The sequence below is a fragment of the Cavia porcellus genome, unplaced genomic scaffold (assembly GCF_034190915.1).
Source record: "Cavia porcellus strain 051 isolate PalLab524CR breed Dunkin Hartley unplaced genomic scaffold, mCavPor4.1 scaffold_4, whole genome shotgun sequence".
NCBI lineage: Eukaryota > Metazoa > Chordata > Mammalia > Rodentia > Caviidae > Cavia > Cavia porcellus.
This window is the reverse complement of record NW_026947487.1, coordinates 115,456,669-115,472,443: the sequence shown is the minus strand read 5'-3', so window position 1 is coordinate 115,472,443 and position 15,775 is coordinate 115,456,669. Positions and strand designations below refer to the sequence as shown.

General features: G+C 58.5%; 1 protein-coding gene across 1 annotated transcript in view; it reads right to left on the bottom strand.

Moving 5' to 3' along the window:
• Window positions 1–15,775, bottom strand: part of Cmip (c-Maf inducing protein) — a 161,936-nt gene that overhangs the window by 60,070 nt on the left and 86,091 nt on the right. Inside the window, exons 2-3 of the mRNA XM_063247706.1 lie at window positions 7,661–7,786; window positions 436–486 (exon numbers count right to left, since the gene is read on the bottom strand). Coding sequence (XP_063103776.1) covers window positions 436–486; window positions 7,661–7,786 — 177 coding nt within the window. The remainder of the gene's footprint in view (window positions 1–435; window positions 487–7,660; window positions 7,787–15,775) is intronic.

Genomic DNA, 15,775 nt, shown 5'->3' with positions numbered 1-15,775 from the left:
GTGGCAAGAGCCCGCACAGAGGCAGAGAGAAGCCCCAAGTGTGCCCCTGCCCTGCCAGCAAGCCACCTGCTGCCAGGACTGTCAGCCCAGGAGAGATAACAGCCCAGACAGCCACGGCCCCCCGGGCCACGCTGGACCATGGCTTGTTCCACATGCTGGATTAGAGCAGGGGGGACATGGGCGGGCAAGGAAAGGGGCTCAAGGTGCACCCCAATTGACATCAGAGTCTACACTGAGGCCACAGAGCGGACAGAACCTGGACTCCAGGGCTGCCCCAGGGTCTTGAAAGTGCCCTTAGATGTCTGATTCTCTTCGGCCCCCATGTAGGGCCACAGGCACCAAGTCAGCCCCGAGAACCGACACTGAGAGGCAGACAGGATGTGGAGATGCTGAGGCCTGACACCGGTGACCACGGAGCAGGCGCCCCAGACTTACCTTCCACTGCAGGGAGTGGAACCACTGGTCTCGCAGGTAGCTGTTGGCGGCCTGCAATGACAAGAACCGGAAGAGGTCTGGTCACCATGTGAGCATCACGGCACCCACAGACCACACAAGAGCCCCCACCCGACTTCTGGGGAATGGCGTCTGCCCTGGGTCCCGAGGGAGACTTCCAAGGGACGTGCTGAGTGCCGGGTGCAAAACCTAAACAGAAGTGTGAGTGGGGGGGCGTCTCTGCAACGTGGCTGGCTGTCCCTGCGCATGGGAACGAGCACTTACACCTGCTGGCTGCGCCTGCTGCACCCCGACTTGCTGGGGATCACGGGAGGGGCTGGGTCTGCTGGTCGGAAGCCTGGAGGTGAGAGCTGGGGAGCTCCCTGGGGCCTCTTTTCTCCCAGCACCTGCGTAACCTTTCTCTCCATGGCCCCCATGTTATGGTTTAGATCTAGATGTCCCCCAGGGGCCTCATGCCTTCATAGCCAGGGTTTCGGGGAGGTGACTGGAGTGGGGTCTGCTGGGAAGTGGGTCCCAGGGGGTTTGTCTCCCTTCCTGGCTCCTTCGTGCACCCTCTCTGCTTCCTGTCCACCATGCATCGAGCAGCTCTCCTCCACCCCTCTGCCCTGCTGTCCTGCCTTGGAGCCAGCTGACAGTGGATTGAAACCTCTGCGAACCATGAGCTGAAGTAAACCCCTCCTCTAAGGTATGGGTGTTGGGTGTTGTCTCTCATTAAGAAGAAAGGAGCTAGGACACGCCCCAACAGCTTGGAGGGGCTTCTGTTGCTACATTCATTTCAGGGAGGGAGCACCTGAGGCCCTGAGGTCTCACATGGAGCACCTGCAAACCCACAGCAGCCGGATTTGCGAAGCCTCTGTGTGTAACCACAGCAGTCTTCCGCTGGCTGCAAAAGGTCAGGGCAGACAGTTCCCACGCTTCGGCTCAGGGACTCTCATCCACATCAGAAATCACAGGGCGGCAAAAGCATTCTCTGGTCTGCAGCCGGCAGACTCTGACACCCCGTGCAACTCTGCCTTCACGTCCTCATCAGTGCAGTAGCCCCAGCCCTGGTCTTGCACGCATGTGTGAAGACCTGGAAGGTTTCAGAACAGCTGGACAGATGGCGGCCAGGGAGGGGGACAGAAGGCAGTTCCTGCTGCTCTTCTCATCCAGTCTTCTCCAGCAGAACGTGGCCCGAGGAGGCCATGAGCAGTGGACAGGCCACCTGCTGCCACCTCCGAGGCTCAGGAGGGGGAAAAGCTTCCTAAGGGCTCACCGTCAAGAGGTGAGGATCCAGGAGCGGCATCATCGCAGCGCCAATGGAATTGGAGGGTGCTTGTGAGAAGGAGGTGGGGGGAGGGTGTCAGAGACAGAAGCAGAGGTCAGGGATGCAGCCACGCGCCAGCCACAGGCCAAGGAAAGCCGAGCCTCTGGAGGCAGAACTGGCAAGGTTCTCCCGAGAGGCTGCAGGGGAGCCAGCCAGGCCGCCTGAGGGGTGGAACTGGGCTTGTGACCTCCATCACCACGGCCCCACCCGGCATGGGGGCAGTTTTGGGGCTCACTGTGAATCACGGGGGGAGGATGGATGGGTGTATAGATGCATGGATAGGAGAACAGATGAATGGATGAATGAATGGGTGTGTGATGGATGGGTACAGAGATGCATGGATGGGTGAATGGATGAATGGATGGGTGACTGCATGGATGGATGGGTGCTTGATAGATAGACATGATAGGCTACATGGATAGACAGATGGTTTGGATGGGTGAGTGGATAGATAAGGTGGGTGAGGGTCGGATGGATAGCTGGATGGATGCATGGATGGGTAGGTGGGTAGAGCATCGCCCTACCCATTTAGTTCAATAAACAGAAATTTCATGTGTCACAGAATTTCAAAAACACTTCAACTCTGGTAGCTTCCTTCCCCAACTTCCGGTGGACTAAGAAATAACCACAGTGGGGTTTTCTTTAACACCTATCTTTACCAGGCACGGTGCTAAGTATTTATAGAATATCTCCGACCCCTACACAGCCAGGGAGATCAGTCCCATTCACAGGTAAAGAAAGCAAGGCCCAGGAGCTTCTTCGTGCTGCCTAGGGCCAGCCACATGGTCAGGGTGTGGCAGACCTGGGCTGCAGCTCAGGGCCATCTGTCCCCGCCCTGCTCTCCCTGCTGCCCGCCTCTGGGGCCTCAGCTGCTCTGGATCCCATGCGCTGGGCTGGGAATCCGGAAGCACGATTTCCCCTTGGCACTGCCCTCTGAGACAAGTTGGCACCTGTTCCAGCCAGCAGGAGGCCCTGCTCATAAACAGGGTGGGTCAGAACTTCCCTCCCCAGGATGGGGCGGCAGCTGATGGAGCCAGAGAGGCTGCCACAAGGGCGGGCCGTAACCTGCTCCTTCCTCCAGGGGCTCCAGCCTCGGAGCACGGAGGCTGTCAGTGACATCTTGAGTCCCCGTGGACATCTCCGAGTGGCTTCCCTGCAAAGGGGAAGTACCGTGGCCGGGGGGAGAGTGTCTTTCTGTAGGGCCCCCCTCGTTTCCCTCACATCCCTGAGGGGCTGGGCACATCGGGTCCTAGAGGGTCGCAGAGAGGAGAATCTAGGGCGGCCCCCATAGCTGTCGGCCCCTGGCCTGCTCCGGCTCCCAGGGACAAATCTTTCCAACGGGAAAGGGCCTGGTTCCAGGCGAGCTCTGCCTAGTTTCCTCCTCGAAAGCTGCCAAGTTCTCTCTCATTGTTCCATTATCTAGAGAGGTGAGAAAAACAGGCCGGGGAGCACTGTACTGTGGTGACCGGTGACTGTTCCCAAGTCCCCTTCCTGGCCAGCTTCTGGGGGGGAAAAACAGCATAGCTGGGCAGACCGGAAAGGTCTTTGCCTCCAGCTTCCAGTAAGAACGGAACCCATTCTGTGCCGCCCGGCGTCTGGGGTAAACAGTGGCTGCCCCCGGGGGAGGCTTCGGGAAAAGCCAGGACTCCGAGGCTCAGGATTACTGGGAGGAACCCAAAAGGCCATCTGATGCTGTTACCAGGGCTAGCGAGAGCCCAGGTCGGGTCCACTACACCGTGTGTGTGTGTGTGTGTGTGTGTGTGTGTGTGTGTGTGTACCCTGGTACCAGCAGGTCAGGGCCACTACACCGTGTGTGTGTGTGTGTGTGTGTGTGTGTGTGTGTGTACCCTGGTACCAGCAGGTCGGGTCCACTACACCGTGTGTGTGTGTGTGTGTACCCTGGTACCAGCAGGTCGGGTCCACTACACCGTGTGTGTGTGTGTGTGTGTGTACCCTGGTACCAGCAGGTCGGGTCCACTACACCGTGTGTGTGTGTGTGTGTGTGTACCCTGGTACCAGCAGGTCGGGTCCACTACACCGTGTGTGTGTGTGTGTGTGTGTACCCTGGTACCAGCAGGTCGGGTCCACTACACCATGTGTGTGTGTGTGTGTGTGTGTGTGTACCCTGGTACCAGCAGGTCGGGTCCACTACACCGTGTGTGTGTGTGTGTGTGTGTGTGTGTGTGTGTACCCTGGTACCAGCAGGTCGGGTCCACTACACCGTGTGTGTGTGTGTGTGTGTGTACCCTGGTACCAGCAGGTCGGGTCCACTACACCGTGTGTGTGTGTGTGTGTGTGTGTGTGTGTGTGTGTGTACCCTGGTACCAGCAGGTCGGGTCCACTACACCGTGTGTGTGTGTGTGTGTGTGTGTGTACCCTGGTACCAGCAGGTCGGGTCCACTACACCGTGTGTGTGTGTGTGTGTGTGTACCCTGGTACCAGCAGGTCGGGTCCACTACACCATGTGTGTGTGTGTGTGTGTGTGTGTGTACCCTGGTACCAGCAGGTCGGGTCCACTACACCGTGTGTGTGTGTGTGTGTGTGTGTGTGTACCCTGGTACCAGCAGGTCGGGTCCACTACACCGTGTGTGTGTGTGTGTGTGTGTGTGTGTACCCTGGTACCAGCAGGTCGGGTCCACTACACCGTGTGTGTGTGTGTGTGTGTGTGTGTGTGTGTGTACCCTGGTACCAGCAGGTCGGGTCCACTACACCGTGTGTGTGTGTGTGTGTGTGTGTGTGTGTGTGTACCCTGGTACCAGCAGGTCGGGTCCACTACACCGTGTGTGTGTGTGTGTGTGTGTGTGTGTGTGTGTACCCTGGTACCAGCAGGTCGGGTCCACTACACCGTGTGTGTGTGTGTGTGTGTGTGTGTGTGTGTGTACCCTGGTACCAGCAGGTCGGGTCCACTACACTGTGTGTGTGTGTGTGTGTGTGTGTGTGTGTGTGTGTACACCCTGGTACCAGCAGGCCTTGCCACTGTGAAATGTTGACAGAGGGGACTGGGAAGAAAGACGACAAACAGGTCCCTTCTGCGGCCAGGGTTCCAGTGACCCGGCACTGGAACACACACGGCACTGGTGCGGCCCTGTGTGGGAGCCAGGGTGTCTCTGTCCAGCAGAAGGACCTGTGGCGGACTGGCATTTTGTGCCAAAACGCTCGCTTCGCCTTCCTGGAACCATCAGGTTGACTCCCTGGGGTCTCGCTAAGGCACTGATGCAAGTTCCGACAACGGATAAGGAGGCGCCTGGTGGTGCACGCCTGCTCCCCCCAACCCCACCCCGTGTTCTGGGAGGCTGGGGGTGGAGCAGGGGGTGTCCAAAAGTTGGAGCCCAGCCTGGGAAACTTAGCAAGATTCTGTCTCAAAATTAAAGGGAGACAAAACCCTTTACAAAGGGCCAGGGGGGTAGCTAAGAGTGCAGACCCTGGGTTCCATTCCAGTACCGAAAAATGACAGATGAGGAGGTATCTGGGGGAGAGAGGAGAAGAGGGGAGAGACACGGAGAGGTGGGAGGGTTACAGGAGGGCGGAGGGAAGAAGAAACTGCAGGCAGCCCTGAGGAAGAGGGGCGAGAGGAGGACGAGAAGAGGGGACGGAGGGGAGGACGCAGAGATGGCGAGGGTCAGGCAGAAGGGAAACAGATAAATGCAGGTGAAGAGCCCGACAGAGAGGGAGACCAGGCAGGCGGGCGGCGGGCGCAGCAGGCCTCTCCGGGGTCCCCCAGCGCCCCCGACGTCAACCCTGGAGGGAGCAGCGGAGGAGCCCGAGCTGGGAGCCGCCAGGCCACGGGGTCCGGGTGGCAAGTTCCCCAGGCCAGCACTGCCCCACAGGACCGTGGCTGTGGAGGTGCCCCTTGCAGGCCACAGGCCAAACAGTCATGTGGGCCCCGGTCGCCACGGAGGCTGTCACTGATGCCAGGGCTTGGTCCTAACAGTGAGGGTGACACACTCATCAAGGATCCTGCTGTCTGCCACAAACAATGTGGACGGGATGGGTCCTGCAGAAGGTGGCCCCGCTCCCCCAGACACCACTTTTGGGCCAGTGCCCCCAGGGCCTCCCACTGAAGACGACGTGGAAGCCGTGTGTGGAACCAGGCAGCCCCATAGCACCACAGAGCCAAGAGGCAGCGGGAAGGGGGTGAGCACGGGGAGCCAGGCGCTGGCCAGGGGTCCCCTCCCCACGGCTCTCACATCCTTCCCATTCTCCTCTGTCCCCAGCATGGGCAACGATGCAGCTTTCCTGGGCTCGATGGCACCCGGGGGGCCCCCCTCTGTGGCCAGAGTCTCCCTAGCATCTCCCTTGTCACTCACACATCCATCCCGCTCTGTCCTGCGATCGCGTTGATCTGTCTGACATCCTCTCTATCCTTCTAAAACTTTCGGTGGCTCCCTAGTTCCCTGAGAATATGTCTGAGGCTTCCTTCTTTGGCTAAGATGGCACGGGTGACCTGGATGGGGCCACCGCCCCATCCTCCCAGCCACAGTGCGTACATAGCTCCCACGTTCGTGCTCTGCCATGAGTGTGACCCCCTCCCACCCTGCACTCCTGCTCATCCCTCTGCACCCTGCTCGGGTTCTGCATCCCTGGGGAGCCTGCTCTGGCACCAGGGCTTGAATGAGTCACTGCTCCTCTGGGCTCTGGTGGCTCATTTGTTTATGGCTCAGTCTCCCCAAGGACCCACAGGGAGGGGAGAGGGTTGGGGGAGGGGGCTGCAGTAGGTGGTTGTGGGGCTTCCTGTTCTCCACCCCAGGGCGGCCAATGCCTACACATGTAGGGGTCTGCGCTGTGGCCAAGGTGGGTGGAGAGTGGGAGGGACAGGGAGCCCTGCGGGCAGGGGCTGGTGACAAGAAATGGGAGGACAGGGTTAGCAAGGAAACTCCCCTAACTGAAGGTCAAGGCTGCTCCCCGCCTGTTCAAAGGAGGGTGAGCTTCCTGTGGCCTGGGGTTTCCCAGGTGGTCCTTTGGGGCCGGGGAGAAGCAGCCCCTGGGGTGTTCTGCCCCTGGGTGGGCCTGCAGGGGCCTTCACTAGAGGACTCAGGAGCTCAGGGGTGTGCAGGGATCCAGGGCACTGAGGTACAGAGAGACCAGACAAGAGACTTCATAAAAGGCTGGGGAAGGGACGGGTGCCCACTCTTGTAAGGATCCAGAAGTCTAAGAATGGGGCTCAGGAAAGCCAAGAGCTGTCATTCCCAGCACTTGGGGAGATCTGTCTCAAGCCAGGAGATAGAGGGAAAGACACCAAACAGTCCTGACACCGCGCCCCCCAGATCCAGCTGTGCCTGAAACCCTCTCCTGGACTTCCCAGGCACCCAAACACTCCCAGCGTCACATCCTTTCCTGCTTCACTAGTTAGGGTTTTGCGTGGGTCATTTCTGACTGAAAGTCCCGACTACGACACACAGAATGCGTATTTTCTTTTCAAGGGAAGAGGTCATACGTTTATCAGACCCAAAAGACAAAATCAACAGGAAGTGACAAACTTCCTCGGTCAAAGTAAAGCGAAAGGCAGCATCTGTGGCTCATGCATTTCGCCTTCAGACAAAAGCCACTTCTCAGATATCCACGGAGGCGTTGGACAGTGGCGGGCACACAGTAGGAGCTCGGTGTGTGCACCGTGGCTCCTTTTCTCCAGGCAGCCCTGGTTTGCCCTTTTTTTCTTTTTTCTTTTTTTTTGAGGTGGGGTCTTCTCCCCATAGTCCAGGCTGGCCTTGAACTCACTATGTGGCCCTGGCTGGCCTCAAACTCATGGAGATCCTCCTGCCTCAGCCTCCTGCACACACCACCACAGGGCTGGCTTGTGGCTTTCTTATCCTGGGAGTTACACATTTCCCCTGGAGCTGGCTGCCTCTCTGGGGGCCTCAGCGAGGCGGATGGAGAAAGTGCTGGGTCACGTATTTACCCTACCTGCAGCAGGACGGTGCCCCCGGGGATCGTGAGCTGTAAACAGTACTTCGGGGCGTTCTCCCAGGAGAGCAGCTGCACGTCCTCAATGGCGCTGTAGGAGACCGAGTTCTCCATGTAGCCAGTGGGCTGCGGAGAGAGGAGACAGAGGACAGGGGCTCAGGTTAGGAGGGCAGACTACGCGGCACCTGCGTGGCCGAGGAGACCCCTGGAAACCTGGGATGAAGGGAGCCCCAGGGGCCCTGGCTGGGGCTGGAGCCGAGGGAGGGTTCTGGGGGGCGGCCCTCATCCTTCTCTCAGAGCTGCAGCAGGAGGCAGACCAGGGACAACACAGGATCAGGACTGGGGCTCAGTGTCCCTGCCGTCCACAGGCCCCGGCAGAGGATGCAGTCAGAATCCCGTGGTCCCTCATCGGACCGGACAAGGTCCTCCTTGTCCCCCAGACAAGCACCCAGCATTTAGCACCCACCGAGTTCCAAACACCAGGGCCTGGTTCACCTGCTCCACAACCCTCCAGGGCTCCCGGGGACCCGGGGACCAGGCACGACACCCATGCTCCCCACACCATCCCTGACGGGGCCTCAACCCCATCCTGCGCCCCTCCCCAAAGGCACCAACCCCACCTCTGGCCCCTCCTTCCCTGTGCGCCCCTGCTGGGACGCACAGTGGGGAGCTGCCCTGGGAGGACACAACTCAAAGCCCAAGGAGCTGGTTTCCCTTGGTGGTGCAGGACCCGCCCAGAGGTTTTCCCACTGCAACACTCGCCTGTGGAAACGGCGAGAAGGGGTGAGGGAGAGGGTTGTGCAGGTCCCACAGCACGAGGTGGCAAATTTGCCCTGCCCTGTTATGTCCCAGCCACCAAGGCAGGCAACCGATGTGCACACACCCACCCGAGGCCCAGGCCTGCTGTGTTCCTGGTCCCCCGCATGGTGATTCAGTCACAGGGTCGCCTCCTGAGCACCCCAGGACCCCGTGGGAACCTCATCCTCCTGTCCCCCAGGCCACAGTGGGCCTGGCACTCGGGGTGACTGTCATTTCCTGCTTCACAAATGAATGAACACCTTGCTAAAATAAAGCGCTTTCGTGTGAATTACCTACAGTCATGACCCGCCACAAACTAGAAGGCACCTCGTGTGCTGTTATTTTTAACTACATTTGAATTCGATCCTGAGGCACCGTAGGAGGCCTGGGGGCTCCTCTCACCCAGCTGGAGCCCCAGGCTTTTAAAACCAACAAATGCCAGAGACAGGCTGAGATATGGCCCCTGCGCATTTAGAAAATCACCCCGTCACCAAGAATCAGGGACAGAAAACCCCTCTCTAGCTGGGTGAGGTGGTGCACACCTGTAACCTCAGTACTCTAGGAGGCTCAGAAGTCACAGAAATAACGGGGGTGGCAAGGAGAGGGACTCGTGGAAGGAGGGTTTCTCGCGGCATCCAGGATCCACCACGGAGCCCAGCAGGACACACAAGTGTGACAAACACAACCTTGAGCCTCTCTCCGGAGCTCCGACTCCCCAGTCTAACCCTGAGCAACGCCACAGAACACACCCTCATGATCCCCAACTCAAGAACCATCCCAGGGCCTGTCCAGCCAGATGGGGACGGAAATGTCACAGGGACCCAGGACAGAAACAGCGCGTGAGCCGAACCAAGCCAGGGAAGCTGGCGTGGATGTCCAGAGCAAGACGCCGGTCAGTAAGGTCACTCTGTGCCTTGCCTGCTGCTGGTGATCAAGAGGCCGGGGAGGAGACAGGCAGGAACCCTGTCTTATCTGGGTCACTGTTCCGTACATCTGCCACTGTGGTAAGACAAATGTTAATTAAGAAAACGCCAACCTGGGTACGGTGGTGCCTGCCAATAATTCCAGTCCTCTGGGAGGCTGAGGTAGGCAGATTGCAAATTCCAGTCCAGCCTGAAAAATTTAGTGAGCCCCTGTCTCAAACATAAATAAATAATTGAATGAATAAATACGGGCTGGAGATACAGCCCAGTGCAAAGGCCCTGCGTTCAACTCTCAGTGCAAAAACCAAACCTAGGCACAGTGACAATGAACCCTCCCTCTGCTGTGGCCCACAATGCCATCACTACTGGGCAGGAAAATAGGGTGAAGCAGACACCTCCCCTCCACAGCGTGGCTAGACCCAGGCACACCCAGAGCTGGTGATTCCCTGGTGACCAGAACAGGCACCAAGTGCATCAGAGGAGAGACCCCTGCATGGGACAGGCAGCTGAGCAGATCACAGGAGCGATCGGCGTCTCCTCCCCGAGCCACCCAAGAACCCAGCTCCTGTGCGTTGTTAAAATGAGCAGAAATTACAAATGTCTCCAAAGGTAAGAGCAGACTGTGCCGCTCTGTGTAAATGCCATCCTGAGAAAGGATGGGGCCCAATCAGATCGCGACTGCCAGCCGCCGGGGGTGGCCAGGGGGGCCGACTCCCCAAGACAGGCAGGGCCCTCCCCTCCTGGCGTAGTGGCGGCTCTGACTGCACGCGGCTGTCAAAACTCCCCGCTCTGCGCACCGAGTGGGGGGATCTGACTATGTAAATTGCCACCCCAACCTGACTAAAAAAGGCAATGCGTGGATTCTGACGATGATTTGGAAAGTGATGAATAGAACATCAAATTTTCAGAAAAAAACCAACTGTCTTGAGGTCCCGGGTGAGCGCCTTGACGCAGCGCCTTCCCGGCTTTAAAACCGATCCTGAGGGGCTGGGGATTTAGCTCAGCGGCATAAGACTGCCTTGCAAGCGGGCAGTCTTGAGTTCGATCCCTGGTACCAATACTAACAAAAAAGACAAAAAGAAAAAAGGTAAAAAAACCGATCCTGAATCGCACACCTCAAAACACAAGGAGGAGGAAAGAACAGAGACCCCAGGGGCAGGCAGGGAGGTAGACTGGTGCAGAAGAGACCGGGACAGACGGACGGGGACAGGAGCCGGCGCAGGCAAGGGCTGGGTGGGGAAGGGACGCGGACGGGGATGTGCCTGAACGGAGGCCCCATGAGGAACGTGGTGCGCTGGGGGAGATCAGGAGCTGCTGCTGATCGTACCACGCACGACTGGGTGACGCATTTGCTAGTGGTGTCCGGGGCGCCCCGAATTCTGCACAGGGGTCCCGGGCTGCAGAATTTTCTGCGGCTGTTTATTTGGTCTCTCCCCAGCCCCCGCCGCGCCGTGTTTGGGCGCACGCTACTATAAACAACTCTGCAGCGAACATCCTTGTGAAACATGGTTTTCTACCCTATATTTAGGGTTATTTCCTTAGGCTTCATTCCCAGAATTGGAATTACTGGGACACAGGGTAAGAGCATATTTTACACTATTGCCAAATTGCCCTCATTACAGAGATATTACAGGGAACTGGGAGCCCTGGCCAGCGAGGGGCCGGCCGGCGTCCTTGGCTGTCAGCGTGAATGGGTCCTGCTCGAGGTCATGCTCAAACCAGGCAGCCCTGGAGTGGACACTGGGCACCAGAACTGGCCGCCTTGTGTGGGCCTTGTAGGTACTGGTGCCCACCAGCTGGGGACACTGCCTTCCGGCAGAAGTCAACACAGGCCAGGGTCCCACTTTGGTCCCTCTGCTCTGGCTAAGTTAGGGTAGGGGTGTCCAGTGCTTGCCAGGCCTCGAAGGGAATGCTCCTGACCCTGCTCCAGGATGAGCTGGCCAGGTGGCCTTCAACTGCTGGCTTGGAACTGGAGCAGGCCAGGGCTGCAGGGACCTTCAGAGGGTCCTCTGGTACCCCAAAGGCCTTTTGATCTGACTCCCCAAACTGGGTACCTCTTCAGACTCCCCATCTGTCGCAGATAGCCAGGATGGAGGACTTGCCCCTCCCAATCGAGCCCCCCAACCCCGATGCTTGCTACCAGGCCCCAGCTTTTGCCTCTCAGCCTTGTGGGGGGTGGCTCCCTCTCACCCAAGCCTGTCTGCCGTTTCCATGGGGATCTCTGCAGCCAAGTGTGAATCATGGCTCCGACGCCCCCCAAGACGGGGCTGATTCAAGCACACATCCTAGTCTGGGGATGAGGTGGGGGCTCCTGGATCCCAAAAGGAGAAGCCATCTGGAAAGTCCCTGCATGAGCTCTTTAGAGGCTGGGGCCATAAGAGGCCAGAAACTCCTTCCCATCTAGGGACTGTTTAGAACAAGCAGGGTGTCAAGGGTGGCCCTGGCAGCTGGCTGAGTGGGCCATCACTGGGCCGAGCGCCCTCTCCAGGTGTGACAGTCCTCTGAGTCACCAGGTGGGGAGACCACGTGGCACAGTGGGTCCCCATGGCAGGCTTTGGTCCTCGATAAAACCCAGACAAGATGCATGCACCCTGCTAACTGTTCACGCCGTGCAAACGGACGGCTCAGGACGCTTGGCAGCTACCCCAAAGGACACCCCACACTTATTCATCCCTCCCAGTGCCCCCAGCCCTGCCTCTACACTGCAACCTTGTGTCTCTACACATCCACCTGTCCTGGACTTGTCAAAGAGTGGAATCAATTGGCACATGGTCCTCAAGGCTTTGCCCAGGGTGACAAGCCGTGTCGGAAATCAGCACACCTGAATCTCATGCTGGCATGATGCTGCCCTGTGCTTACTCCCCCACCCCTGCAGGGCCCTGGAGACTGACTGCTGGGAAGCACCTGCCAGTGTCTTTTGGAACATGAAAGGGTCACCTGCTTGCCAAGGCCACCACTCCCTGCCCCGCCATGCAAAAGGTCAGGTGCCTGGGTGCGTGCTTGAGCCAATCCCATCATTCAGCCACACAGCCAGTGCAGGGAGCTCAGGTCCAGGCCCAGTGACCTCTGAGGTCTCTTACATCCCCTCTCCCTATGTCCACGAACCCAAGCAAGAGTCTGGCCCTTTCCTGTGGCCCAGGGCCACACTCCTGTCGCAGCCTGTGAAACCAGCCGGCCATGCCTGTCGGAACTGAGTGTGGCGTTAAAAGTTAATGTCGGCGGTGAGGAAATCCCGGGGAGAAAAACACGTCTACCCGTGTCTGCTGCCATCTCTCTTCTCTTTGTGCCACAAGTAAGCCTGGATCCTCGCTGGCCAGGGTTACCTCTGAGGGTGACGGAGGACCCCTCCCACATCTGCCCAGCCTGACGCTCGGATGCCCCTAGGCTGCCAGGCTCTTCAGAAGTGGAGAGGCCAGTATGGACCTGCACTGTGCACCTGATACAGTTTCCATTCATTCTGGTTCAAGCAGCCGCTTGTGGCAAGGTGCAACCCTATTGGTCAGCTCTGTTTTGGAGAAAACGCTCTGTTTAATCTGGCATGGATCAGGATTTTTTTTTCTATATTGGGGACTGAGTCCAGGGTCTTCACACGGAGCTACATTCTCAGCCTTTCTTAAATTTTAAAATTTTGAGCCAGCCTCATAAGTTGCCCATGCTAGGCTTGAACTCAAAATCCTCCTGCTGCAGCCTCCCAGGGAGAAGTCAGTTTTTAAAAGAGCTTTATTGGGCTTCATTTTGCTGTCACACCCAGCTTCCGTGGCCAGGATTACTGCCCTGAGACCCACAGCTGAGAAAGCTGAGATTCGCGGTGAAAAGGCATGGTATCCACACCAGTGCTCCAGGACAGCCCTGGGACATCTGCTGTCATCTCAGGGCTGAAGCCACAGAGCCATCCATTCAGCAAGTGGAGGCCTCCTGTGTGCACCCCGATTCCCCCACCCGGGGGGCAGGATAGTGACGAGGGAGATGTGACCCTGTAATCATGCAGCTGACAAGAAGAGCAAATGGCCCAGAGACCCTGAGTCCTCAGGGCACAGTCGCTTTCATGCTTGCCTCTAGGCACCTCTGACAGCTCAGCGCCAAGAAGGCCAGGCTGGGCGCTCCAGGTCTGCACGACCCTCCGGCCTCCTGGGATGCAGGACTCACGGCACCCCAGCGACAGATGGAGGCTCCAAGCCATGAGTGACTTGATCCCTGGGCACAACAACGAGGGCAGAGCTGGGGGGGGGGCAGGGACCCCTGGGCCTGGCATCTGTGTCTTGGGTTAATGAGTCAAAGTCAGGCGGCGAGGCCACCACACGACCACACGGCAGCCAGGGCAAAGGGAAGATGGGTGACAGCCAGCACTGGTGGGCACGGCGAGACTGCAGTGCTCCTCGGCGCTGGTGGGAGCTGGCTTGCAGGAGCCACAGACAGTTCGAGGCACCTGCTGAAGCCGGCCACGTGGCCCCCGCAGCCTGGCCAGTGCTCTGTGTGCTCTGAGCCCTGTGCACAGAGGTCCCCAGTGCTGCTCAGCCTCCTGGGCTGGAAACCACCCCTCAGTCCCCCTGTGCAGGACGGAAGGAAAGTCATGGCGAGCTCGGCCGGCAGCACAGGAGGAGAACCTGACACACACAGCAGGTGTGAGCTGCCACTCTCAGAGGGAGCTCACTCGTGGTGGAAGCAGGGACCCAGAGCACAGCCCGCAGCGGGACACAGGCAGGCCCCAGATGCATGGGGCAAGGTCGGGATGGACGCCCACTTGGCCTGGGACTGAGCAGTTTCCTGGGGTGCCAGAGGTGCAGCATCACACCAGGAAAACCAGGACGGGGCTGTAACCAGTGATGACCCCGCCCTAGGGGCCACGCAGCCCTCCAGGGGCCTCCAGGGGCCTCCCGGGGCCTCCAGGGGCCGGGGTGCAGGGGCCTCCCGGTCGGGGAGTAACCTGGGTCCTGATTCCACAGGGTGCTCCCCGAAGCTCTGCTTTTCTGTGCCTATGTGCAGCATCCATAAAAGGGGTAAATTTTTTTTTTTTAAAAAAAAAACAAGCCTTGGGTTTTAGAGCAGAATCCTACCACTTGTTGGCTGGATGGTCTTGGTCCCTCTGTGTCTTGGTTTCCCCTTCCCCAACTGGAAGTTGGGCTCATAAAATCAACACACAACAGCAACAAGCACAGGACAGGATGTGGAGAAACCAGGACCAGAGGGGAGGTTGAAAGACACAACAGTTCAAATAAGCCAGCAGTTCAAGGGCTAAGGCTCACCCAGCTACCCACTTCCGAGGGTGTTGTGAAGGGAACCGTAAACATGGTCATGCAAAAAGTTTGCAGGCAAAGATTCCCAGGCAGCACCACTCTTAAAGAGTCTAAAAAGCAAAACAAACAAACGTCTGCAGAGACAAGACTTGGTCTGCTCACAGAAGAGGAGATCAGTCAGCGTCAAAAAGAATGAGATCTGACCCAGGCGACCACGTCAGACCGCAGTGCAGAGGCCAAGAAGTCAGACACAAAAGACCACAGAACGTGATTCTGTGGATGTGAACTGCCCGGGACAGGCAAACCCAGAGACAGACCTCGGATGAGTGGTCATCAGGGGCCAGGGAAAGGGAGGGACCAGGAAGTGGGGTGACTGCTATCGGGGACATCACGTTAGAGTGCAGATGGCCGCGTCAACTTGTGAACACCGTGAAGACAACCAAATTACACGCTGTAATCTTGCGGTATAGGGGTTAAATCCCAGTGCAGAGCAGGGCACCCCGAGCTTAAGGGTGTTTGCAGAGAGCAATTACCGCCACACAGCAGTCACGAGTGCTTGATAACAGGTTAACCCCGGAGGGGTCAGTGTGGCCTAGCGAGCAGCCCCAGGGGTGGCAGGGACCCGGTAAGCTGAGCTCCCAGCCTGGCCAGTGCCCACAGGACCCGCTCCCCTCGAGGGGGCGTTTCCAAGTCTCCTGAAAGAGGAAGGGGGGCTTTGCCAAGTTCTGCCATCCGTCATGGATTCTGCCAGAGCAGATGGGCTGCCCCAGTTTGACATGTCAGGTGACAGGAGTGACCCATGGCTGGCAGGTGCACAGGATGCTGCAGCCTGGGGTCCACCCTAGGTGACATGGTGGAGCTGGGCCTGCAGGGTGACAGACTCCTACCCAAGACAGCCTGGCCCTCCAAAGGCCTGAGAAAGACCAGCTGGGGTGTGGGGTCACTGCGGGCAGGAAGGCTGGCCAGGGCCCCTCCTGCAGCCCAGCGCTCAGCAGAGCAGACCGCTGGCTGTGCCTGGGGGCTTTGAGGGCTCATTAATCACAGGGCCAGCTATGGCAGCTGCCCCCTTTTATGGCCAAGTGGGCCAAGTTTAATAACAGAGCAAAGCACTGGTGTTGCCGTGCCCCATCCTCCAACTCTGGTCACCTCCATGGGGTTCC